This window comes from Penaeus monodon, chromosome 7 (assembly GCF_015228065.2).
Source record: "Penaeus monodon isolate SGIC_2016 chromosome 7, NSTDA_Pmon_1, whole genome shotgun sequence".
NCBI lineage: Eukaryota > Metazoa > Arthropoda > Malacostraca > Decapoda > Penaeidae > Penaeus > Penaeus monodon.
In genome coordinates, this window is record NC_051392.1 from 1,669,501 (window position 1) to 1,697,000 (window position 27,500).

The 27,500-nt window shown below is 35.5% G+C and overlaps 1 protein-coding gene across 1 annotated transcript in view; it reads left to right on the forward strand.

Moving 5' to 3' along the window:
* Positions 1–27,500, forward strand: part of LOC119574926 — an 88,867-nt gene that overhangs the window by 12,210 nt on the left and 49,157 nt on the right. The window contains exon 5 of the mRNA XM_037922198.1: positions 12,411–12,580. Within this exon, the coding sequence (XP_037778126.1) occupies positions 12,411–12,580 (170 nt within the window). The remainder of the gene's footprint in view (positions 1–12,410; positions 12,581–27,500) is intronic.

Genomic DNA, 27,500 nt, shown 5'->3' on the forward strand with positions numbered 1-27,500 from the left:
GAAGGGGGGGAGGGGGAGGAGGAGGAGGGGGGAGGAGGGGGAGGGGGGGAGGAGGAACAGGGGAGGAGGAGGAGGAGGAGGAGAAGGAGGAGGAGGAAGAGGAGGAGGAAGGGGGAGGAGGAGTAGGGGAGAAAAGGGAGGAGGAGGGGGAAGAGGCAAGGGAGGAAGAGGGGGAAGGAGGGGGAGGAGGAGGAGAAGGGGGAGGAAAAAGGGAGGGGGGGGAGGAGGGGGAAAGAGGAGAAGGAGAGGGGGGAGGGGGGAGGAGGAGTGGAGGAGGAGGAGGAGGGGAGGAGGAAGGAGGAGGAGGAGGAGGAGGGAGGAGGAGGAGGAGGAGGATAAGGATAAGGAGGGGGCAGGAGGGGAGGGGGAAAGAGGAGGAGGAGGAGGAGGAGGAGGGGGGAGGAGGAGGAGGAGGAGGAGGAGGAGGAGGAGGAGGGGGAAAAAGCCATCGGAATGAACGGGGGGCCCTTAACCCAAATTTCCACCGTGATGATACGGGGCGAGGGGGGGAGGGGGGGGAAAAGGGGGGAAAGGGGTTTGTGGACGGGGGGGGAGGGGGAGGAGGAAAACGGGGGAGGGGGAGGAGGGGAGAAGGAGGAAGAGGAGAAAGAGGAGAAGGAGGAGGAGGAGGAAGAGGAAGGAGGAGGGGGGAGGAGGAAGGTAAAGAAGGGAAAAAAGGGAAAAAGGGGAAAAGGGAGGGGGGGAGAGAGTTTCCCCCCGGAGTTTGGGGAAGAGAATGGGGGTCTCTTCACTCCCTTCCCCCCCTCCCCCCACCATTATCTCACCCTTCTCTAAACTACTCTAAACTATCTTATACTTGTCTGCTCTTCACTATCCTTAATTCTCTCTTCCTTTCTCTGCTTATCTTATCCTGTCCTGTCTTTACTCTATTCCTCTGTTCCTCTTTTCTCTTTGTCTTCTGTTTTATCTTCCATTTCGTACCTTCCTTCCTTTTCCTTTTTCCCGGGTTTTCCCCTTCCCTTTTCCTTTTCCCTTTCTTCCATCCCCTTCTCCCCCCTTCTTTTTTTCCTTGCTTTTTCCTTTTTCCCTTCCTCCCCCTCTCTCTCTTTTTTTCATTCTTTTATCTTTTTTCTTTTTTTCCAAAATCTCCTCCTCCCCCCTCCTACCCTTTTTTTCCCCCCCCTTCTCCCTTCCTTCCTCTCCCTCCCCCCAATCTCTTCTCTTTTCCCTCCCCCTCCTTAATCCCCCCCCCTTTCCCCCCATTCCCCCCCTTTCCCCTCTTTTTTTCCTTCCCTTTTATCAGCACCCACAGATCAAAAGGAAAGGGGATACGGGGGAGGGGGGGGGGGGGGGGGGGGGGAGGGGGAGGAGAGAGGGGGAGGGATGGGGAGAGAGGGGGAGGGATGGGGAGAGGAAGGGAGGGGAGAGGAAGGGAGGGGAGGAGAGGGGAGGGGGGGAAGGGAGGGGAGAGGAGGAGAGTGAAATGATAGTGAGAAACACAACGGTGTCGATATTGGCTCTAGATAGGGTGGGGAGGAGAGGGTAAGGGAGAGAAGGAGGGGAAAAGAGGTGAAAGAATCCACCCTCCCTCCCTTCGCCCTCCCTCCCTCCCTCTCTTCCCTTCGTCACCTCCCTCCCTCCCTTCCCTCCCTCCCTCCCTTTCCCCTTCCCCCCCCTTCCCCCCTCCCCCCTTTTCCTTTCCCCCCTCCCCCCCAAATCCCCCCTCCCTCCCTGCCCTTTCCCTCCCCCCCCCCCCCCTCCCCCTCACCTCCCTCCCTCCCTCCTCCCCCCCTTCCCTCCCCCCCCATTTCCCCCCCCCCTTTCCCCTTCCCCCCTTTCCCCCCCCCCCCTTTTCCCTTCGTTTAAAAAAAAAAAATACCTGTGTTATTTTTCCGTTTAAAATGATTCCTCGCCTTTAAAGGGGGGGGAAATTTTCGGGGGGAAAAGGGGGGGGGAGGGGGGAGGGGGGGGGGGGGGGGGGGGGGGGGGGGGGGGGGGGGGGGGGGGGGGGGGGGGGGGGGGAAAAAAAAAAAAAAAAAAAAAAAAAAAAAAAAAAAAAAAAAATGGAGGGGGGGAAGGGAAAAAAGGGGGGGAAAAAGGAAAAGAGGGAAAAGGGGAAAGGGGGAAAAGGGGGAAAAGGGAAAAGGAGGGGGGAAGGGAAAAAGGAAAAAGGGAAGGGGGGAAGGGAAAAAAAAAAGGGGGGAAAGAAAAAGGAAAGGAAAAAGGAAAAGGGAAAAGAAAAAAAGGGAGAAAAAAAAGGGAAAAGAAAAGGGAAAGAGAAGAAAGGGGAAAGAAAAGGGGAAAAAGAGAAAAAAGAAAGAAAAGGGAAAGAGGGGAAAGGGAAGAAAGGGGGAAAAGGGGAAAAGGAAAGGAAAAAGTTTAAGGGGAAAAAAGAAAAAAAAAGGGGGAAAAAAAAGGGAAAAAGGAAAGGGAAAAAGGGCAAAAGGGAAGAGGGGGAGGGGGGAAAAAAAAAGGGAAAGGGGGAAGGGGAAAGGGAAGAAAAAAATAAGGTAAAAGGAGAAAAAGGGGGAAAAGTAAAAGGGGAAAGAAAAGGGGAAAGAAAGGGAAAAGAGAAAAAAAAAAAGTATAAGGGGGAAAAAAAAAAAGGAAAAAAAAAAGGAAGGGGAAAGAGAAAAAAAAAAAAAGGGAGAAAAAAAGAAAAAGATAAGGGGGGAAGAGAAGGGGAAAGAAAAGGGGAGGGGGAAAAAAAAGAGAAAGTAAAAAGGGGGAGAAAAAGAGAAAGGGAAAATTTTTAAGGGAGGGGAACAGGAAAGAAAAAGGGGGGAGGGAAAAAGGAAAAAAGTAAAAGGGGGAAGAGAGAAAGAAGAAAGTAAAAGGGAAGAGAAAGAGAAAGTAAAGGGAGAAAAGGAAAAAAAAAAGTAAAAGGGAGAGAAAAAAGGAAAAAGGGGAAAGGGGAGAGAGAAAGGGGAAAGTAAAAAGGGGGAGACAGAAAAAGAAAAGTTTGAGACAAAAAGAGAAAGATGAGGGAGACGGGAAAAGGGGAAAAGTTGAGGGAGGGGGAAGAGAGAAGAGAAAGAGAAAGTAAAAAAGGGAGGGGGGGGGGGGGAAAAAGAAAAGGGAAGAAAGAAAAAGTATAAGGGAGAGAAAAAGAGGGGGGAAAGTAAAAAAGGGGAGGAGAAAAGAGAAAGTATAAGGGAGGGAGAGAAAAAGGGGAAAAAAAATAAGGGAGAGAGAAAGGAAATTTTAAAAAGGAAAAAGGGGAGAAAGAGAAAGTATAAGGGAAAAAGAGAAAAAAAGGGAAAGTTTTAAGGGAAAAGGGGAAAGGAAAGTATAGGGGGGAGAGAAAGGAAAGTATAAGGGGGAAGAAAAAGAGAAAGTATGGGGGAAGGGGAAGAGAAAGTATGAGGGAAAAGGGGAAAAAAGAAAGAAAGGGAGAGAGAAAGGGGAAATATAAGGGAGAGAGAAAGGAGAAAGTATAAGGGAGACAGAAAGAGAAAGAAATGAGGGAAAAAGAGGGGGAGAAAAAAAGGGGAAAAAAAGGGGGGAAAGAGAAAGGGGAAAGTTACGGGAGAGGGGAAAGAAAAATTATAAGGGGGGAGAGAAAGAGAAAGTTAAAAGGGGGTAAAAAGAGAAAAAAAAGAAAGTATAAGGGAGAGAAAAAAGAGAAAATAAAGGGAAAAGAAAAAGAAAAAAGTATGGGGGGAGAGAAAAAGAAAAGATGGGGGAAAGAAAAGAGAAAGAAAAGGGAGAGAAAAAGGGGAAAGAAAAGGGAGAGAGAAAAAAAAGAAGGGGAAAAAAAAAATATAAGGGAAAAAGGGGGAAAAGGGGTAAAGGGGAAGAAAAAGGAAAAAGAAAGGGGAAAGAAAAAGAAAAAGAAAAAAAGGAAGGAAAAAGGAGAAAAAAAAGGGGAAAGAAAAAAAGGTAAAAGGGGAATTGGGGGAAAAATAAAGGCCAAAAAAAAAAAGGGGAAAGGGGAAATTTAAAAAGGGAAAGGGGAAATCAAAAAAAATCAAAAAAGAAAAATAAATAAAAATAAAAAAAAGAAATAAAATAATAAATATTAAAAAAAAAAAAAAAAAAAAAAAAAAAATTTAAAACCAACCCCCCAAAAAAGGGAACAAAAAAAAAAAAAGGTTTGTGAAAAAAAAGGAATAAAAAAAAGGAAAAAACAAAAAAAAAAAAACCCAAAAACCCCAAAAAAAAAAAAAAGGAAAAGGGAGAGGAAAAAGGAGGGAGAAGGAGAGAGAGAGGGAGGAAAGGGGGAAAAAAGGAGGAAAAAATGGAAAAAGAAGAAAAGAACAAGAGAGAGAGAGGGGAAAGGGGAGAGAGAGGGGGAGGGAGAGGGGAGAGGGGAAGGAGAGAGAGAGAGAGGGGAGAGAGAGAGAGAGGGGGAAAAGGAGGAGAGCGAGGGAAAAGAAGGGAGAAGAAGGAGAGAAAAAGGGGGAAAAGAGAAGAGAGAGAGAGGAGAGAGGAGAAAGGGAAGAAAAGGGAAAGAGAGAGAGGAAAAAGGGGGGGGGGGGGTTTGGAGAGGAGGGGGGGAGGAGGAAAAAAAAAAGGGGAGGAGAGGAGGGAAAAGATGAAGGAAAAGAGAGAAGGAAGAGAGAGGGGGAGAGGAGGAAAAAGGGGGAAAGGGGAAAGGAGGGAGGAGGGGAAGGGGAGGGGGGAAGAAAGGGAGAGAGAGAGGAGAAGAGAGAAGGAGAGTAAGGGAGAGAGAGAGAAGAGAGAGAGGAGGGGGGAAGAGAGAGGGAGAGAGAGAGGAGGGGGGGAAAAGAGGGGGAAGAAAAAAGGGAGGGGGAGCGGGGAAGGAAAAGAGGAGGGGGGGGGAAAAGAGGGGAGAGGGGGAGGGAAAAGGGAAAAAAGGAAAAAGAAAAAAGATGAGGGGGGGGGGAAGAGAGAAAAAGGGAAAGAAAAGAGGGAAGGGGGGAGAAGGGGGGGAGAGGAGAGAAGGAGAGAGAGGGAAGGAGGGGAAAAAAAGAGGAGGGGGAAAAAAAAAGAGGAGGAGAGGGGAAAAAAAGGGAAAAAGGAGGGGAAAAAGGAGAGAGAGAGGGAAAAAAGGGGGAGAGCGGGGGGGGAGAGGAGGAGAAGGGGAAAGGAGAAGGGAGGGGAGAGGGGGGGAGGGAAGGGGGTGGGGGAGGAGGAGAAAAGAGAGGGAGGGGGAGGAGAGAGAGAAGGAGGAGAAAAAAGGGAAAGAAAAGGGGGGGAAAGAGGAGGGGAAGGAGAGGGAGAGAGAGAGGGAGGGGAGGAGGGAGAGAGGGAGAGGGAGAGGGGAGAGGGGGAGAGAGAGAGGAGGGAGAGGATTGGGGAAAGAGGGGGAGGGGGGGAGAGAGAGAGAGAAAAGGAGGGGGAGAGAGGGGGGGAAAGAGGGGAGAGGGAAAGGGAGAGAGAGAGAGAGAAGGAAGGGGGAAAAAGGAAAAGGAGAGGGAAAAGAAAAAGAGAGGGGGAGAGAGGGGGAGGGAGGGGGAAGAAGAGAGAGAGGAGAGCGAAAAGGGGAAAAAGGAGGAGGAGATGGGAGAGGAGAGGGAGAGGAGAAGAGGGGAAAACCCGGAAAGAGAGAGAGAGAGAGAAGAGGGAGGGAAAGAGAGAGGGGAAAGAGAGAGAGAAGAGAGAGAGAGAGGGAAAAAGCGAGAAAAGAGAGGGGGAGAGAGAGAGACGAGGAGAGGGGAGAGGGGGAGAGGAGAGAGAAAAGAGAGGGGAGAGAGGAGGGGAGAGAGAGAGGGGGAAGGAGAGAGAGGAGAGAGAGAGAGAGAAAAGGAGAGAGGGGGACCCGGGGAAGAGGGAGAGGGGAAGAGGAGAGAGGGGGGAGGGAAAAGGGGGAAGGGGGAGGGAAAGAGAGAGAGAGGGGGAGAGAGGGGAAAAGAGGGGGAAAAAGAGAGAGAAAAAAAAAAAGAAAAGGGGGAAAGAGAGAGAAGAGGGAGAAAAAGACGGGAGAGAGGGGAGAGGAGGGGAAAGGGGAGAGAAAGAGAAGGAAAAAGAACGGGAAAAGAGAGAAAAAAGGGAAAAGAGGGGTGGGGGGAGAAAAGGGGAGAGAGAGGGGGGGGAGAGATGAGGGAAAGAGAAAAGAAAGAGAGAAGAGAATGAGAGAGGAGAGGGAACGAGAGAGAGGGGGATGGGAGAGAGAGAGGGGGGGGAAGAGAGGGGGAGGGGGGGAAAGGAGAGGGGGAGGGGGGAGGGGGAAGGAGAGAGAAGAGGGGAAGGGGGAAAAAGAGGAGAAAAGAAGGAGAGAGAGAGAGGGAGGGGGAGAGAGTGGGGAGAGGGGAGAGAGGAGGAAAAAAGAGGGGAAAAAGGGGAGAGAAGAAAAAAGAGGGGGAAAGAAAAGGAAAGAAAAAGGGAAAAGAGAAAGGGGAAAAAGGGAGAGGGAGGGGAAAAGAGAAAAGGAAAAGGGAGAGGAGAGAGAGAGGAGGAAAAAGAGGGGGGGGGAAGATGGAGGAGAGGAGAGAGAGGGAAAAGGCGGAAAAAGGGGAGGGAGAGAGAGGAGAGGGGGGAAGGGGAAAAGGGAGAGAGGGAGGAAAGGAGAAAAGGAAGAGAGAGGGGGGAGAGAGGGGGGGGGGGAGGGGGAAAAGAGGGGGAAAAGGGGGGGAGGAAAAGGGGAAAGAGAGAGAGAGGAAAAAGAGAGAGAAAAGAAAAAGAAAGAGAGAAGAAAAAGGGAGGGGGGAAAAAGGGGGAAGAAAAAGGGGGGAAAAGGAGAAATAAAAGAAAAAAAGAACAAGGGGGAAAAAGGGGAAAAGGGAAAGGGGAGAAAAAAAAAAGAGAAAGAGAATGGAGAAAGGTGAGAAAAGGGGGAAAGAAAAGGGGAAAGAGAAAAGAGAGAGAGAAAAAGAAAAACCAAAAGGAAAAGAGGGAGAGGGGAAGAGGGGAAAAGAGAGAGAGAGGGGGAAAATGAAGGGGAGAGGAAGGAAGGGAGGGAAGGAAAGGGGAGAGGAGGGAAGAAAGAGAGGGAGAAAGGGAGAGAAAGAGGGGAAGGAGGAGACGAGAGGGGAAAAGGGGGGAAAAAAGAGGAGAGGAGGGGGAAAGAGGAGAAAGGGAAAGGGGAGAAACCCAAAGAGAGGGGGAGGAGGGAGAGGGAAGAGGGGGAGAGGAAGAGAGGAGGAGGGGGAAAGAGAAAAAGAAGAGAGAGAGGGGGAAAAAGGGGAGGAAAAGGAAAGGAGAGAGGAAAAAAGGAAAGAGAGGGGGGGAAAAAAGGAGAAGAAAAAAAAGGAAAAAGGAGAGAAAAAAGGGAAAAAAAAAGGGGGAAGAGAGAAGGGAAAAAGAGAGAGAGAAAAAGGAAAAAACGGAAAGAAGGGAAAACCACGGAAAGGACAGAGCCCGAGCCCGAAAAAAAAAAACAAAAAAACAAAAAAAAACAAAAAAAAAAAAAAAAACCGGTCACATTAATAAGAAATCAAGGGTAAACAACGACTTTTTAACAAACAATAAATTACAAAGATTGAAAAAAAATGATAATAAAAAATAAGTAAAGAAAAGTTTATCTAACGATTATTTTTTCGGCGTTAATTAATTAAATCATCGTCATTATCTGACAAGATGGTCTTGCATTAAAACAACAACAACAACAAACAACAACAAAAAAACCAGTATAAAAAAAACTTTTATTTTAAACAGAATGAGTTTAAAAATGCAAATTTTTAAAAAAAAAAAAAAAAAAAAAAAAAAAATGTATCTCTTCTTTCTTCCTTTTTTCACTAAAACTGAAACCTCACTTTTCATTTATTTATTTATTTTATCATTTTTTTTTTCTCTCACCGTGTATTCATTTCTTGCGTTACTTTTTCTCTCTCTCCATATCTTTTCATTTTCTTTATCTCCCTTTCCTTCTTCTCTGTATTCTATCTCTCTTTCACTTTTTTACTTTTTCTTTCTTTTGTTTATTTTTTTTCTTTATTTCCCCTTTTTCTTTTTTTCTCTTTGTTTTCTCTTTCTACGTTTCTTCTAATCTTAAATTTAGTTATTTGCAATTTTATAGGTCTCTGTCTCTATGTCTGCCACTCTTTGTCTTCTCTCTCTCTTTTTCTTTCTCTCTGGGCCCTTCTCTCTCTCTCTCTTTCTTTTCCTCGCCCTTTCTTCTTTCTCTCTCTCTTTTCCCCGCTCTTCTATTTTCTATTCCTATTCCCCTTCTATTTTTTTCTTTTTTCTCTCTCTCTCTTCTCTCTCGCGGGCTTTTTTTTTCCCCTCCCCCCCCTTATTTTTCCCCCCTTTTCCTACCACCTTCCCCCTCCCCCCCCCCCTCCCCCCCCCTTCCCTCTCCCCTCCCCCCCCCCCCGGGTCCCTCTCCCCCCCCCCTTCCTCCCCCCTCTCCCCCCCCCCCTTTCCCCCTCTCCCCTCTCCCCTCCCCCAATCCCCAAGTCCCGAACCCCCTCGTATAATTTAAATTTGCACAAGTAACCATTATTTGTTGAACTAAATGACAAAGGGGCAGTATTCGAGGGAGGGTTAAATTAAATTAATGAAAACCAAAAAAAAAAAAAATGCAACATCTGTTCCTACATCGTAACACCTAATTATTCGTCACTACATTATGCTTCATTATTTCACCTCTTTAATGACACGATTAGCTATTCGTTGTCGTGAAATAATGCAAAATTTTGGCGGCTTGTTTGGAAGATTTATTTTCAATTGCCATCTTACTGATCTCCATTTTGTTTCCCATCATTATTTCTCCCCTTTTCCATTGTTTCGGTTATCTTGTTCTTTTCTATCATTGTTTCTGTCTATCAGGGGTTAATATTCCCGTGGAAAATAGATAGGGTCATTCTGATTTTAAAAGTTCCATCTGGCGTAATTGATAGTAATTATCGTCATCGTGAACTGTTCCTGTCATTAATATATCTGTTGATGGTTTATTTAAAATGATTGTATAAATTTTTCCTTTTTAAAAATTTTTATTGCTTTTATTTTATTAGATTATTTTTTTAAATCATTACATTATTTTTTAATTATTACAAAAACCCATTATCACAATTATTATTCCCATCATTATTATCACTATTATATTACCATTATCATCATTATCATAATATTTATCATTATCAACCATAGCTTTTTTTTTTTTCGACATTTTTAATCTCCCCCGTTTTTATTGTTAAATGTTTTTTTCATTTTTCATCATTCTTAATTAACCATATGACCGTTATCATGACTACTATTATTTCCATAATTTCAGTCACCATATCATCTTTATTTTTTCACTTTTTGAGTTTTAATCCTTATGATATTCTTCATTTTCTTATTTCTTTTTTTCTCAATTTCTCTTTTCTTTTTTATCTGTCTGACTATGCCTCTACGTCTGCCTCTGTTTCTGTTTCTCTGTTACAATTTCTCCCCCTCCCTCCTTGTTTGTTCTTTCTCTCTCTGTTACACTCTCTCTTTCCTTCTCTTTTACACTCTTTCCCTCTCCCTCTGTTTCTTTCTTTTTCTTTTTTTGCCCCTGTTACACCCCTTTTTTTTTCTTTCTCTCTGTCTTTTTTTTTTTCTCTTTCCCCTCTTCTGTCTGCTGTTGTCTGCTGCTGTTTTGTTTTTCTTCTCTCTTTTTCTCCTCTCTATTTTTTCCCCCTGTCTCTTCCCCTCTGTGTCCCTTTTTTTTCTCCCCTTTTTTCTCCCTCTCCCCTTTCCCCTTTTACTTTCTGCCCTATTACTCTCTCTCTTTTTTCTCTCTCTTTTCCTCTCTCTCTCTCCCTTTTCTCTCTCTCTCTCTCTCTCTCCTCTATCTTCCCCTCTCTCTCTCTCTCTCTCTTTTCTCTCCCCTTTTCCCTTTTCTCTCTCTCTTTCCCCCTTCCCCCTTTTTCCTTCTTTCCTTACCTTTTTCCTCCTTTCGCAACACTCTTTTCCTCTTTTCCTTTATTTCCCCTCCTCTTAAAATTTTTCCTCTTCGTTTCTTTTTTCTCCTTCCTCCCTTTCCCTTTCCCTTCCCTTTCTATTTTCCATCTCCTATCACACGCATTTACCTTCCTTTTTTCCCCTCCTTCTCTTCCCTCCTTCTCTCTCCCTTTCCCCTTTCTTGCCGTCCTTTTCCATTCCTCCCTTCCCCCATTCCCTTTTCCTTTTCCTTTTCTCTTTCCTTTATCCAAATGCCTTTCCCTCTCCCTTTATACCTATCCTTTTTCTCCAACCCTTTTTATACCCCTTTCTCCTTTCCTCTTCTCCTTGTACCTTTTTCCTCTCTCTGTTTCTTCTCCTCCTTCCCTTATTCCTCACTTCTACTCCTTTCCCTGTTTATTTTCCTTTATTTTCTACCATCTACCCTTTCCTCTTTCGTCTTCCCTTTCTCCCTTTCCCCTCACCCCTTTCTTCTTCCCCTTTATCGCCTTCTTACCCCTTTTTCCTTCGCTTCCCCTTTCTATCCTAACCACTTTCCGCTTTTCTTCCTCCCTTTAACCTTTCTTCCCCTCCTTTCTCCTTTTCTTCCCCTCCCCCTTTCTCCCTCTCTACCTTTTCTCTCTTTATCTCGCTTTATTCCTTTCTCTTTCCCCCTTTCCCCCCTTTTTTCCTTCCCCCCTTTTTCTCCCCCTTTTCCCCCTTTTTTTTCCCTTTCCCTCCCCTCCCTTTCTCTCCCCTTTCTTCCTCCTCCCTCCCCTCCCTTTCTCTCCCCTCTCTTCCTCCTCCCTCCCTTTCTCCCTTTTTTTCCCCTTTCTTCCTCCTCCCCTCCCCCTTTCCCCCCTCCTTTTTTTCCTCCCCTTTCCCCCCCCTTTTTCCCCTTCTCCCTCCCTTTCCCCCTTTTTTTCTCCTCCCTCCCCCCCTTTTCTCCCCTTTTTTCCCTTTTCTCCCCTCTCCCTTTTTCCCCCCCCCCCCTTTTCTCTCCCCTTTTCCCCCGTCCCTTTAAACCTTCCATTGATTTTTGGGGTCTGGGCCGCCCTTGGACCCGGAACCGATCTTGAGAAACGGCAGGCACTCGGATCTTCCCCCTCCCCCTCCCTTTCCCCTTCCCCCCTCCCCCTCCCTCCCCCCTTTTGTAAAGTCCTAAGACAGACGAGCATACCTAATGAGAGAATTGGGGGGGGGGGTGAGGATGAGGGGAGAGGGAGGGAGGGAGGGAGAGAGGGAGGGGGGGAAAAGGGAAGGTTAAGGGGTTTAGGGGGGGGTAGGGGGGTTTGTTTGGGGGGGGGGGGGTAAAGGGGGTTGTGGGTGTACGGGGGTTTTTGTGTGGTGTTGTGTGTGGGGGTGTGGGGTGTGTTGTGTGTGTTTGTGTGGGGTGGTGTGTGTGTGTGTGTGTGTGTGTGGTTGTGCTGTGTGGTGGCTGTGGTGTTTTTGGGGTGTGGGGGTTTTGTGTGTTTGGTGTGGGGTGGGTGTTGTGGTGTGTGGGGTTTTTGTTTTGTTGTGTGTGTTTGTTGATGTGCGGTGCGTTTTACGTGTTTTGTGGGGCGTGTTTCCCTGTATGGTTTTGCATATGTATATGCCGAGAGAGGAATAGAAAAAAGAATATGTGTACATGTGTTTGTTTGTTTGCGTGTAACAAGACCAGTGTTGCAACAAACAAAAACATTATATCAACAATAAGAATCACACACAACCACAGTCCTGCCTCTTAACACACAGCATCCAACAGAGATGCCAACATTAACACATTTACAACTATAATATTAAAAAGAAGAGAGCAGGGGCATGCGAAATATGCGCCCCGAAAAACCAAAAAGATAAAACGTAAAAATTGCGAACTGTTATGCAAAAAATTTCCCTTTGTTTTTTACTAAAAAGGGAATGGGGTTAAATTTTCTACCCCAAGGGTTCGTTTCAAAAAAGGCCCCACCCTTCAGTCGCTTTTGGGAATCCAGAAGCAAGGGGATATATCGTGGATAAAAACAACAACAAAAAAACAAATAAAGAGGGATATTATCCAATGTAGAATTGGATAAAGGTGAGGGGTTGGGTGGATAATGGGTACAAATTTTCTATCCCATATCTAATCTTTTTGGGGTAGAATTACGTAAGAGTTGTACTGAAGGATATATTTTTTTTAACCAAGATGCACGGGTATGGGTACAAAATATCATCCAAATTTCTTCAATTTATTATGAGTAAAAAAGTTTATTGGATTAATACAGATATACCCTAACTGCGACTAAATGTTAACATGCTCTATGCCTTCGGGAATTCCAGCATCCTATACAGATTAAAACCGCGTCTTAAGACTTACAATATGAGAAAAAAAAAAACATAATTTTTAAACCCGATTTACAGATTTTATTTCAGAAACATGAAAATTTTTCGGGAGGGCCCAAGGGCCTGCTCGAAATTGATTTTTTGACCGGTCTTTTTTTCTCTCTCTCATTTTGTCAACCGGATTCAAAAGGTTGCGTAAGTCTAAGACTCTCCATCTCGGCTTTTAAAAGGGGGCGAAAGGGTAGCCTGAGGGGTTCCTCCGTTCGCCCCAGGGGGGAGGGCCCCAGGTATTTTTAAAAAAACCCTTTTTTCCCCCTTTTAATTCCCTTGCGAGGCAGTCCGGAGCGAGGCACACTGGAGATTTCAATGTTCCTACCCTTTTACAAAATCACAAATAGAAACACACGTACTAACAGTTCGCCTCAGTCGTCTCTTGGAAAAGCTGCGTGTGTACTTACCACCAAGATTAATCCCAACGAACACAAGTAAAATCACCCTGGACCACGACATGGTCTTAGAACTGAAAATTGGACCAGCAAACTGTCTGTACAGTCGCCGCGACAATCGAGTATTAGCCAAGGCGCGTGTGCGGCCGTGACGTCACTCGCGCACTCTCCGCATCGATGCCACGCGCCGCCACAATCCGCACGTTTCTTGCGGGATTTTTTTTGTGAATGGCAGAGTCTTTGCCTTGATCTAATGCAATTGTCGATTTGCCGAATTCCCTTTTCGGAGGCCTGTGTGCAAGGAGGACGTCGCGGGATCGATTTCCGTGGCTCCTTCGCGGTGGGAAAATCGGCAGTCGTTATCCCCCGCCCCTTTCCCCGGGGCCGCGATTGCCATGCGTTGATTTCAAGCTTTTAAAAATTTCCCGGGGCCCCGCCCCCACCCCCAAACGGGCAATAGAAAGGTTTGCCCATTTTCCCTCTCTCTCTCTCTCTCTCTCTGCGTTTCCTATGATATAATTCCTGGTATAGATTTTGCTCTCTTTTTTTTCCCCTTCCCATGCACTTTTTCAATCCTTTCTTTTCGTAGAAAGAAATAATGACGGTGCATTTTCCCGTACGATCTAAAGGAAGTTTATCGATAGGATTGTGACCAAGGTCTTTCTCAAAGGAGATGGAATATGTTATTCACCAGAATGATTATCTGTCGCTCTCCTTGTTAGTGTCTAAAGGAACAAAGGAATATATAAAATAAAGGAAAATATAAAAGGATAGTTTATCTGATTATTACTTACGTCTCCTCCATTGTATACACCTAATTTTTTTTTACCGTACCCTACCCGGCGTTTTTTTCGGGCTTTTCAATTAACAAAGGCGATTTAAATCCACATTTCAGTGTTTCAAAACAGACAAAAAATCAATTTTCAACAGTGATTTCTCGCGTCAATCTTACAAGAAAACATCATGGAAGACGATAATCAACGAACCGGCAACTCGATGTGACGTCATTTTTCAGGCCCCGCCCACTGACCTTAGAGGCAGCGTTTACTTCCAAAGGGTGAAAAGGATAAAATATATTTTTTTTCCTTTCGTTTAAAAATTTTGTATTGCTCTGTTTTCACTTTAAATGATGTATTTTCACAAAAAAAAATAAGGGAAAGGGCCCTTAGAAAGTTAGGATGTAGTTAGGAACAAACAACAAAATACGTAGTTCAACGAAAAGAAAATGGAATAATAATAAAAAATAAATAAATAATAGGTAACAGTTAATGAAACGTTTTACAATTTCTTGACATGCTGGGCAGACAAGAGACATTTTCCGTTTCATTTATCATAAATGCCTTCGAAGGGACCTTTTGCGGTTGGAGATTTCGAAAGAAAAAATTTGATGATGCAGACCATATAAAAAATAACCACAAACAACCCACACACACACACACACCACACACACACACACACACAAAACACCCCACACACACCCACACAAAACACACACACACCCCAAATAATAAATTCAATTAAGAAATTATATAATATTTTATAATTAATACAAAAACACACAACACCACACTTTTAAAATTTTTATATATATATATATATAATATATATATAATATATTTAAAAATTTTAAGATTTAGATATTTCATTTTATTATATATATAAAATTTATATATAATGCACGTTGACCTTCGACCTATTGGGGTCAAATATGCATGAGAAGTTTTATGGGAAATGAATGCAGTTGTTTGTCTGTGTGTTAATGGCTTAGGGGTGGGGGGTGGGGGGGGGGGGGGGGTATTCGTATATATAGAAGTATATATGTAAGTATGTATTTGTCTATCTATTTTTCGGTAAAGATTGTATCAGTTATAACATTTTCTTGTGTGTGTGTGTGTGTGTGTGTGCGTATGTGCGTGTATGCGTATGATAAAAAAAACAAAATTTTTAAAGTTCCAACCCCTATGCTTTTAAAAAAAAAACATAAATTTCACAACCCAGTAATAACACCAACACAAACAAACACAAACAAAACAAACAGACGCCCACAGCTAACACGCCCGCGCCCTGAAGACAGAACAGCTGACCCCCCCGCCCCCCCCGCCCGATCATTCCTCCCGCAATCACCCTGCAAGATGAAAAACTAAAAGGCCACCACAAAAAGCCTTTTCGCCATAAGGGGGAAACGAAATTACCCCTACGGGAAATTATCATTTTTTTTTCTTTTTTGTCTTGCAGGATGAGGTGCTGAGTTGGGAGGGGGGGGGGGGGGGGGGGAGGGGGAGGGGGAGAAGGGGGGGGGAAGGAGGGAGGGAGTTACTGTGGATTGTCTTTCTGTTTCTGTCTCTTCTCGCGCTTTTCTCTCTGTCTGTCTCTTTCATTTTCCCCTCCTCTCTCTCTCTCTCTCTCTTCTCTCTCTCTCTCTTCTCTCTCTCTCTCCTCTCTCTCTCCTCTCTCTCTCCCCCACCCCCCCCTTTCCCCCTCTCCCCCTTCTCTCCCCCCCCCCCCCCCCCTCTTCCTCCTCCTCTCTCTCTCTCCTGCTAAACTTAGATGAAAATAAAAAGCAAATCCAAATAAAATAAAGCAGATAAAAAATTGACAATTAATTAAATGTCGCAAAAAACCCCAAAAAAAATAGAAAAATCCCCAAAAAAAAAAAAAAAATTCCTTTTTTTTTTTACGGTCGAACCCCATAAAGAAAGGGAATTGATCCTTGTGTCTAAATTACGGTTTTGGCACAGGACAAAGTCTACTCTATGCAGACAGCGCCGGAAAAAGGGAAACCTTGAAGATCTGGTGTGGAAAAAGGGGGAGTGGGGGGGGGGGGTGGGGGGGATGGGGGTTTGTCAGTGTGGGGGAAGGGGTTTTGTGAGTTTGTGTGTGCGTGCGTGTGGTTGTGTGTGTGTGTGTGTGTGTGTGTGTGTGTGTGGTTGTGTTTGGTGGTGGGGTGTGTGTGTGTGTGTGTGTAGGTGTGGTGGTGTGTGTAGTGATATGTAAATAAATAATTATAAATTATATATAATATAAAATAAAATTATATATATATTTTTATAAATATATAATATAATATATAATATTTTATATATATATATTATATTTTATATATATATATATACAATTTTTATAGCCATATAAAACTAATATGTATTATAGTTAATATTATATTAAAATTTTATATTAATATAAAATATATATAAAAATATATATAGACACACACACACATACACACACACCACACACACACCACACACAACACACAACCACCCACCAACACAACACCACACACACACGCACGCACACACACACACACACCCACGCAACACACACCAAACACGCACACATACACGCGCACACACGCACACACCACACACACACTAAACACAACACTTATTTATATATAAACACACACACCACCCCACACACCAACCCCACACACACAACTAAAACTATATATATATATATATATAAATTATTATTTATATTTTATATATAAAGTTTGGGGTTGTGTGTGGTGGGGTGGGGTGTGTGTGTGTGTGTGTGTGTGTGGTGTGGTGTGTTTTTTGTGTGTTTTGTGTGCGGGGTTTATATTATATTTTATATATATATAAAATATATATATATATTATATTTTATATAATTTTAAAATATTTTATACCTATAAAATAACTATTATACCATATAATATTATATATATATTTTTATATATATATATTATATTTTTAATATAGGAAATTTTAAAAATTATATATTATTTATATAGAATATTAATATATATAAAATAGATATATATATATATAAATATAAAAATTTCCACACACTTTCCAAAAACCACACAACCCACACACACACACCAAAAACACAAAACACACACACACAAAACACACACACCCACACATAATATATAAAATTATATTATATATATATATATTATATATTATATATTTATATATATATTAAAATATTATAATGTTGTAAAATATAATATATATTATATATTATATAAAATTATATAATTATGGTATATATATAATAAAAACCAATAAAATGCATATATAAATCCCAAAACCACACACACACACACCCCACACACCCCACCACACACCACACACACACCCCCCCACCCCACAAAACACCCCAACACACATACACACACACACCACACACACATTATATATGTTATATATATATATTTTTATATTTTATTATATTTTTAAAATTAATATATAAATACAATGTATAAAATTTATATAACCTTTTTTAATAACATATATAAAAAATAATTATAAAAAATCTTTTTTTTTTTTTTTTTAAAAAAATTTTAAATTATTTATTATAATAAATTTTTTATATATAAAAATTTTTTATATTTTATTTTTTATATATTTTAAATATATATATTCTATTATTATATTTTTTATATATATATAATAAAACACACAAAAACACACACACATAATATATATATATATATAATATTTTATAAAATATATATATATATAAAATTTTATATATAAATATATATATAATAAAATATAAAATATATGTTGTGGGGTGGGGTGGTGTGGGTGGGGGTTTTGTGGTTTTGTGTGTTTTGTTTGTGTGTGTTGGGTGTGTGTTTGTGTGTGTGTTGTGGGGCAAAATTAATATTTATTTATATATATATTATTATATATATAAAATTTTTATATATATATATATATATACATATATATATATAATTGATATATATATATTTTATATATATTTTTAATAAAATATATATATATTAAATTTTAAAAGTATAATATATTTATATTATTTGGGATATATAAAATATATATAAAATAATAATCCCTTATACATACATATATTTTATATATATTTATATGTATATGTATATAAAATATAAAAATAATATAAAATTATAATATATATATATAAAAATATTTTATTTTATATAAAACACACACAATATATAAAATATATATTTTATATATATATTATATTGATATATATATATATATTATAGAATATTAAAAAAGGGTTTTAAATTTATGTTGTGTGTGTGTGTGTGTGGTGGGGGGGTGTGTGTGTGGGGTGGTGTGGGGGTTTTGGTGTGTGTGTTGTGTGGGGGTGTTTGTGGTGGGTTCAAACACCACATCCATATATTTTATATATAAAATTCAAAAATAAAAAATACATAATACACACTCACACACACACAAAATATATATCAAAACCTTAAAAACCTATAAAATAAAAAATAAATTATATTATATAAAAATATTTTTATATATTTTATTATAGAAATTTTTATATAAAATTATAAAAAATTATATTATATATAAAATTGTAATAAAAATATAAAAATTTTTATATATATTATTTTATATTTTATACAAAACCTTAAAAATTATTTTTATAAAATATTATATTTTATATATAAATTAAAAATAATAATAAATTTGGTAATAAAATTTTTATACTTTTAATTGTAAAAAAAAAAGGGGGTAAAAAAAAAAAAAAACCAATAAAATAAAAAAAAATTTTAAAAAGTAAAAATAATAAAAGAAAAAAGGGGGGGGGGTGGGGGAAAAGAGAGAAGGGGAGAGAAAAGAGAGAAGGGGAGGGAAAAGAGAGAAGGGGAGAGAAAAGAGAGAGAGACCCGAGAGAGAGGAGAGGGGAGGGGGAGAGAGGGGAAAAGAGGGGAGAGACCCGGGGAGAGAGCGAAAAGAGAGCGGAGAGAAAGAGAAAATAGGGGGGAGAGGGGGAGAGAGGGAGAGAAGGGGGCGAGAAGAAAAAAGAGGAGAAAAGAAGAGAGAGGGGGAGAGAGGAGAAGAGAGAGGAAAGGGGGTGAAAAGAGAGAATGAAAAAGGGGGAATGAGAGAGAGGGGAAAGGGGAGAGGAAGGAAAAGAGGGAGAGAAAATAGGAAAAGGAGAATTTTGAGAGAGAGGAGGGGAGAAAAAAGGAGAGGAAGAGGGGGCGGAGGGGGGAAAGAGGAGGGGAGAAGGAGAGAAAGGGAGAGGGAAAGGAGAGGAGAGGAGAGCGTGGGGTGAGTGAGAAAAGTGAGTGAGAAAGGGACAAAACACACACACCCCACACATACACACACACCCACACCCCCAAAAGGGGAGGGGGGGGAAAAGAGAGAGAGGGGAGGAGAAGAGAGAGAGAGAGGGGAGAGGAGGAAAAAGAGAGAGAAAAGGAGAGAAAGAGAGAGGGGAGAAAAGGAGAGAGAGAGAGGGGGGGGGGGGAGAGGGAGGGGGGGAAAGAGCGGGAGAGGGGCGAGAGAGGGGCGAAAAGAGAGGAGAGCGAACGGGGCGGGGGAGCGAGAGGGGGGGGTAGAGAGAAAAGAGGAAGAAGAGAGGGGGAGGAGGGGAAGGGAGAGAGAGGAGGAGAAAAGGGGGAGGGGAGAGAGAGAAGAGAAAAGGGGGAGGAGAGCGGGGAGAGAGCGAGGGGGAGGGGGGGCCGAGAAAATAAGAGAAAGAGAGGGGGTGAGGGGGAGAGAGAGGAGAGAGGAGAGAGGGGGAGAGGAGAAAAGGGGGAGAGAGAGAGAGAGAGAAAAGAGAGAGAAAAGAGGGGGAGGGGAGAGAGAGGAAAAAAGAACCGGGGGAAGAGAAAGGAACGAAAGGAAAAAAGAAGGAGAAAGGGGGAAAGGGAAAAAAAAAGAAAGAGAAGAAAAGAAAAAGAAAAGAGAAAAAAAAGGGAAAAGGGGGAAAAAAACAGAAAAAGAAAAAAAAAAATTTTTTAAAACAAAAAAAAAACATAAATAAAAAAAAAACGAAAACCGTTAAGAAAATATAGTGATCATATTTTACCCAAGACATACCTTCATTACTATATAACACTAAACACTAGCCAAGGTCACAGGTAAAAGTGAGGTCACGGAAAGAGGAACAGGGGAAGCAAAAGTTGACCTTCGAACCCATTTTGGGGGCAAAAAATATCATGAGAAAAATTTTTTGGGAAATGAATGCAGTTGTTTGTCTGTGGGTTTAAGGCACCCCGGGGGGGGCGATGGGGGGGGGGGGGGGAAATTTGTATATAAAAGGAAAAATTTAAAATGGAAAGTATGTATTTGTTCTATCTATTTTTTCCCGGGAAAAATTGTATCCCGATATAACATTTTTCTTGTTTTGTGTGTGTTTTTGTGTGGTTTCGTATGGGGCGTGAGGGGTTTCCGTGATAAGATAAATAATATTATAATTTTTAAAACCTATTTGGGCATTTTAAAAAAAAAAATAAAATTTTCCAAAAACCCCTTTAAAAAACAAACCAAAAAACAAACACCCCAAAAAAAAAAACAGGGCCCCCCACATTAAAAACGCCCGCGGGCCCCGAGGGCAGAACAAAACTGGCCCCCCCCCCCCCCCCCCCCCGCCGATCATATCCTCCCGCAAGTCACTCCTTGCAAGATGCAACTCAAGGCCACCACAGAAACGCCTTCAGCCATAGAGGTGGAAACGCTATATATCCCTACAGGAATTTCATCACTTTTTTTCTTTTTTGTCTTGCAGGATGAGGGGCTGAGTTGGGAGGGGGGGGGGGGGGGGGGGGGGGAGGGGAGAAGAAAATGGGGGGGGGGGGAAGGGGGGGAGGGGGGTTACTGTGGGGGTTGTTTTTCTTTTTTTGTCTTGTCTCTTGCCCGCTTCTTTTTCTCTGTCCCCTTTTCTTCTCAAACTATCTCGTCTCTCTCTCTCTCTCTCTTCCCCCTCGTTTTCTCCTCTCATTCCCCCGGGTTTTCTCTCTCCCTCTCCCCCCCATCCCCTCCCCCTTTTCCTCTCTTCCTTTTCCCCCCCCTTTCCTTTTTCCCCCCCCCCCCCCCCCCAATCCCCCCCTCCCCCCCCCCCCCCGCTCCCCCCCCTCTCTCTCCTCTCTCTCTCTCTCCTGCTTTAAAATCTATGCAGGGCAAAAATAAGCGAAATCCAATAAAAATAAAAACAGATAAAATAATTGACAATTAATTAAATTTTCCCGCAACTGAAAACCCCCCAAAAAAAAAAGAACAATAAAAAAAAAAAAAAAATTTCCCTTTTCTTTTTTCGGTCGAATTTCCCCCCTTATAAAAGAAAAGGGAATTGACCTTGTGTCCAAGGAAACTTTAAAAAGGAAAGGAATGGTCCTTTCTAAAGACGGCTCCGGAAGGAAAACCTTTAAAAAAAAATTTTTGTGGGTGGGAAAGGTTTGGGGTTTTGGGGGGGGGTTGGGGGTTGGGGGGGGTTTTGGGGGTATGGGGTGGCCCGGTGGCGGGGGGAAGGGGTTTTGGGGAGTTTGTGTGTGTGTGTGTTTTGTGGGTGTGTGTTGTGTGTGTGTGTGGTGTGTGTGTTTTGTGTGTGGGGGTGTGGTGTGTGTGTTTGTGTGTGTGCGTGGCCCTGTGTGGGGTGTGTGTGTGTGTGTGTGTGGTGGGTTGGTGTGTTTTGTGTTTTGTTTTGTGTGTTTTGTGTGTGTGTGTGTAAAGTGGGGTGTGTGTGTGTATGTGTTTTATGTAAAATTTAAATTTTTATATATAATATATTATAAATATATTTAATTTTTAAAAATATATATGTTTTATAGATATAAAATATATATAATATATAATATTATATATATATTTTATTTTTATAAAAAAAATTTTATAATATATAATATACACATTTTTATAGGGAAAAAATTAAAAATATAAAAGGTATATTATGTATAATATATATATAGATAATTTTATATAAAATATAATAAAATATATAAAAAATATAATAGACACACACACAAAAATACACACACACACACAAAACACACCCAACACAAAACACAACCACCACACCAAAACACAACACCCCACACACACGCACGCACACACCACACACACACCACCCTACACACAAACCAAAACCCCACACACACACCACAAAACACACACACACACACACACACACAACACAATATAATTAAATAAAATAAATTTTATATATAATAAATAAAATAATACAAATATATTTTGTGGTATATTTATAATATAAAATATTATATATATAATATATATATATATAATTAAAAATATATATATTTTAAAAATATTTTAAATATATATTTTTATAATATATTTAAAATTATATATAAATATTATAAATATTTTTTATTGTATAATATATGGTAATTTTATATCATCCTTTTACTTGTATGTAATTTTTCATATATATCTTAATATTATAATTAAAATTTTATATATTTTATATATATATTTTTATATTATATATAATTTTAAAATATTATTATATATATATAGATATTTTTAAAAAGACATTTTACAGCATATTATAAAAGCATGAATATAGATATGCTTTAATTATTTATATATAAATATATTATATATATATTCATATTTTTATCTATCTATTTTAAACTATCTTCTTTTCTATCTATTATCTTAATTTTTCTATTCTCTCTCTCTGGTTTTATAATATTTATAGGGATATATAATTTTAATTTTAATTATAAAAATATAATATTTTAATATATTAATTTTATATATATATTATAATAAAAATTCCCCCCCCCCCCCCCCCCCTTATAATATATAAAATATAATATTATAATAATATTAATATTTTAAAATTATTTTATATATGTTGTATATAATATATATATTTTATATTATGATATATATATATATTTAAAAATTATAATATTATATTATATTAATTCTAAAATTTTCTATAAAAATAATCTTTTTATGTTGTGTTGGTGTGGGGTGTGTGTGTGGTTTTTTTGTGTGTGTGGGGTGTGAAAAAATGGGTATATCCCTATACATATACCCTTTTAAGGGAAAATGTATATATATTTTTTTTCACACACACAAACATCTAAATATATATATTATATATTATTATAATATATAATTATTATATATATATATATTTTAAATATATATTTTATATAAACATCCCTTTAACGGGAGGGTTTAGTCTGAGCCGGGCCCTGGTCACAGGGCATGAAAAACAATTGCAGTTTTCCCGTTGTGTGCTCTTGGCGTGAGTACGTTGGGGAGGGTCCCCCGTTTTCCCTTTTCCACGGAAAAGTGCCGGGTGGTTTCCCCTTTTTTGGTAAAAATTCTCTCTTTTTTTATCCGGGGGTTTGGGGCCACAAATGGGCCTGAGTGGGCCCGGCCCCCCAGTGGGGTAGGCAGGTTAATCGAGGTGAAAATTTCCTTTCCCAAGGGAAACACGCGGGGGCGGTGACTCGAACCCTCGAACTCAGATTTCCCCTCCCGGGCGTCTTGAGTCCCCGCTCTTTAAACCCTTTGCCCCCCGGGGAGCCTTTACGATCATGTGGGTTCCATGATTTTTTCCCTTGGCCCAATTTTGAGCGGTGGTTTTTGGGCCCTTGCCTTCCCCCCGGTGTTTTTTTTCGAGTCCCCCATCTTATTTAAACCCCGGGACTGACTTTTGGGGTGGGCTTGGTTTCCCCCAGTGGCTAGGGAGGGGAATTTGAGGTGAAGTTCCCTTTTCCTCAGGGAAACAACGCGGCGGTCGGTTTACTCAAAACCCCCAAACTCAAATTGGGGTCGTGACCCCCCCGTCTTGAGGGCCGACGCTTACCCCTTTTTGGCCACCGCGGGGGCCCCGGATATATGTAAAAATAAATTATAATATATATAAAAATAAAAAAAATATATTTTTATAAAATTAAAAAATATATATTTTATATATTTTTAAAAATTATAAATAAAATATAGGAAATAAAAATATCATATAAAATCATAAAAAAAAAAAAAAAAAATATAAAATTTTATATATTAAAATAAAATATATAAAATTTTAATATTAAAATTAATATTTGAATTTTAAAATAATATTTTTGGGGGGTTCATAAAAAAAAAAAAAAAAAAAACGTTTTATTTTATAATATGATAAATTTTTATTTAAAAATTAAAATATAATAGGTCTTTTTCAAAATATCCCACCAAATAATCCAAAAATTAATCTAATATGAAATAAAAAAAAAAAAAAATATATAGGGGTTATAAATTTAATAATAATAAAAATAAAAATATTTTTCATAAAATGTATATGTTTTTATTATATTTTTGATATTTAAAAAAACAAAAGCAAATTTAAACATATTTTTATGGATATATTTTATATAATATAAAAATTATATATATATAATCTTATAATAGGAAATAAATAAAATATTATATATTTTATTATAAAAAAACAAAACCCCAAAAAAAACATAAAAATTTTTATTTATATTATATATTAAAATTATAGATATATATATGATATAAAATATTTAAAATATAAAAATTTAAATTAAAAATTATTTAATTCTTCCCCCCTCGCCCCACCCCCCCCCCCCAAAAAATTATATTATTTTTAAAAGTATATATTTTAAAATATAAAAAATATTTGATATAAAAATTAAAATATTATTTTATTTTATTTTTCTATAATTATATTATATTTTTTTTAATTTTTCTTTTAATGCTTTTTTGTTTTTTTTTTTTCTTATTAAAAATATAGTTATTATATAAAATATATAATATAATATAATTTTTTGTATAAAAATATTTATATATATAAAAGGGAAAAATAAAATCCTAAAAATATATTATAAAATAAAATATATATATATATTTTATATAATATAATATATTTTTGTATGAAAATATTCTTAAAAAACATAAATATATATATTTAAAAATATAAAATAATATATATTAAAAAATTAATTTTATTATTATATTTTTATTATTATTATATTATATTATCTATAATTATTTTATACTTACAAAATTTTTTTTTATAGAAATATTATTCAAATAAAACCAAATTATAATGTATATATATAATAAAATATATTAAATATATTTTTTTAAATATATATATAAAAAACATAAATTATAATAAATATATATAATATATATATATTTTCATATTATATATTTTTTTAATATATAAATTTTAAAATATTATCTATTTTATTTAGCCCATTTTATCTATATAAAAACTTAAAAATTTTTATTTATTATTATTATCTATTTCTTAATATATATAAAATATAAGGGTAAAATAATATTATATATGTATATTTTTATTTTATACATATAATTTTATACCATATAAAATTTATAAAACTTTTTTTTTTTGGGTTTTTTTTATAATATAATATGAATTAAAATCTTAAATATATATATAATTATATATAATAATATTTTAAAATATATATGCATAAAAAAAAAAAAAAATTTATATTTAGGATATATTATAAAAATATATTATATTAAAATATATATATTTTATTTTAATATAAAATATATGTTATTAAAATAATATATATATATAATTATATTATATAATTTTATATATATATTATATATATTATTTTATATATATATATATATATAAAATATTTTTTTTTTTTTTTTTTTTTTTGTGTGGGTGTTTTTTATGTATGTATAATATATTAATAATATATTTTATATATATATATTTTTATATATATATAAAAAAATATTATTATTTATTATATATACATTTATAAAAAAAAACCCCCCAAAAAACAACACAATATTTTATTATTTTAATAAAAGATATATTATATATTAAATTAAAAAATTAAAAAAAAAATATAATAGATTTTAAAAATAAATACAAATAAGACCCCTTAAAATATAAAAATATAAAATATTAAATTTTTATAAAATAAAAATTTAAAATTATAATATATATAGTATTATATATATTAAAATATAAAATATTTTATATATTAAAAATAAAAAATATATAAAAATATATAAAAATATATTAAAAATATTTTTTAAAATAATATAATAGTATATTATATTTTTAAAATATAATTTTATAGATATATTTATAATATATATATTTATATATAATATTTATAATAAATATGTATTATTATGATATAAAATATTTTATATTATTAATATATATATTATATATATTATATAATAAATTTTATATATATAATATATAAAAATATAATATATATACTATATATAAAAACAATAAAAAATTTTGTTTTTTTTTTTTTCTTTCTTTTTTTTTTTTTTTAAATTTTTTTTTTTAGAATATAATAATTTTATATATATTTATATAAAATATATTAAATAAAATGAAGAGGATGGTATTATATTTAAATTTTTTATAAATTTATATATTATATTTAAAAAAAAAAAAAAAAAAAAAAAAAAAAGGAAAATATATATATATTATAAAATATATATTATATATATCTGTATATTTATAAATTTTTCATTAAAATTATTATAATAAACATATAAAATTTTATTTATAAATTTTAAAATTTTGTTTTATATAATTATAATATATATATATTATAAAAATTTATCTTTTAAAGAAAATTTATATATATTTTTATTTATATTTATATATATTATAATTAAAATAAAAATATATTATTATATAAATATATTTTTTTTTTTTTTTTTTTTTTTTTTTTTGTTGGGGTTTTTATGTTGGTGGGTGTGTAAAAAATATTTTTTATTATTATATATATTAAATAATTTTTATTAGATATAATATAAAATTTTAAAAAATATTAAAAATACACACCACAAACCACACAACAACACACCCACCCACACACACACCACCCACACACACACACACACACAGTATATAGATATATAATTATAAAATTTTATATATATTATATATATATATATTATTAATAAATCCATATATTATATATAATTTTTATTGTATATATTTAAAATAAATATGTAATAAAATCATAAATTTTATAAAATAATATTATTAATAAAATACTTATATATATATTATAAAATATATATATATATATATAATAATATATAATATATATATTTATTATATTATATTTTATAATATATATTAAAATTTATATATATATAATTTTATATATAAAATTTTTATTATTATTACATATATAAAATATAAATTTGTTAAAAATATTATTTTTTTTAAAATATTAAAAGAAAAATATAAATATAACATATTAAAATTTTTATATACAAAAACAAAAAAAAAAAACAAAGAACAAAAAGGAAACCCCCAAATATTATATATATTAATATATATTTATTAAAAATAAAAAATAATTAGAATTTTATATATAAAAATATATATATATTTTATATTATATATATATAAAATATATTATATATATAAATTATTAAAAAAAACTATATTTATATATTATATTATTTTATAAAAATATATATTTTATAATTTTATTATATATAATTAATAAATTTAAATTTAAAATAATTAGTAAAATTTTTACAATATATTGTTTATTATAATAATATTTATATAACATAATATATAATTTATAAAAAAAAAATTAAAAATATATATTAATTTTTTACCCCAATTTTATATATATATTGTAAATATATATAAATATATTTTATATATAAAATTTTTTATTATATATATTTATATAAAATATATATCTAAAATAAAATAATTTTATATATATGAAAATTTATTATTACTATATATTTTAAATTTTTAAATATTTATATATTTTTAAAATAATAATAAATAAAATATATATATATATATATATATTATTATTATATATATAAGGTTTTTTATAAAAATATATTAATAATATATATATATAATTATATATATATAATACCACTAAACATATATTTTTATTTTTCTGGGGTTTTTAATTATTTTATTTTTTTTTTGTTTTTTTTTTTTTTTTTTTATTTTTTTTTTTTTTTTTTTTTTTTTTTTTTTAATTTTTTTTTGTGTATTATAATATTATTATTTTATATTAAAATATAATATAATATATTATATATAACCAAAAATATATAATATATTATTTATTTATAATATCCCATAAAAATATAATATTTTATTATCTTTATATATTAAATTATTAAATATGTTATAATTTTAAAAATATTTTTATATATATTTTATATATATATATTTAATTAAAAAAATATATTATAAATTTTAAAATATTTTCCATATAAAAAAAATATTATATAAAATATATATAATAATTTTATATATATATCTTCTTAAAAAATA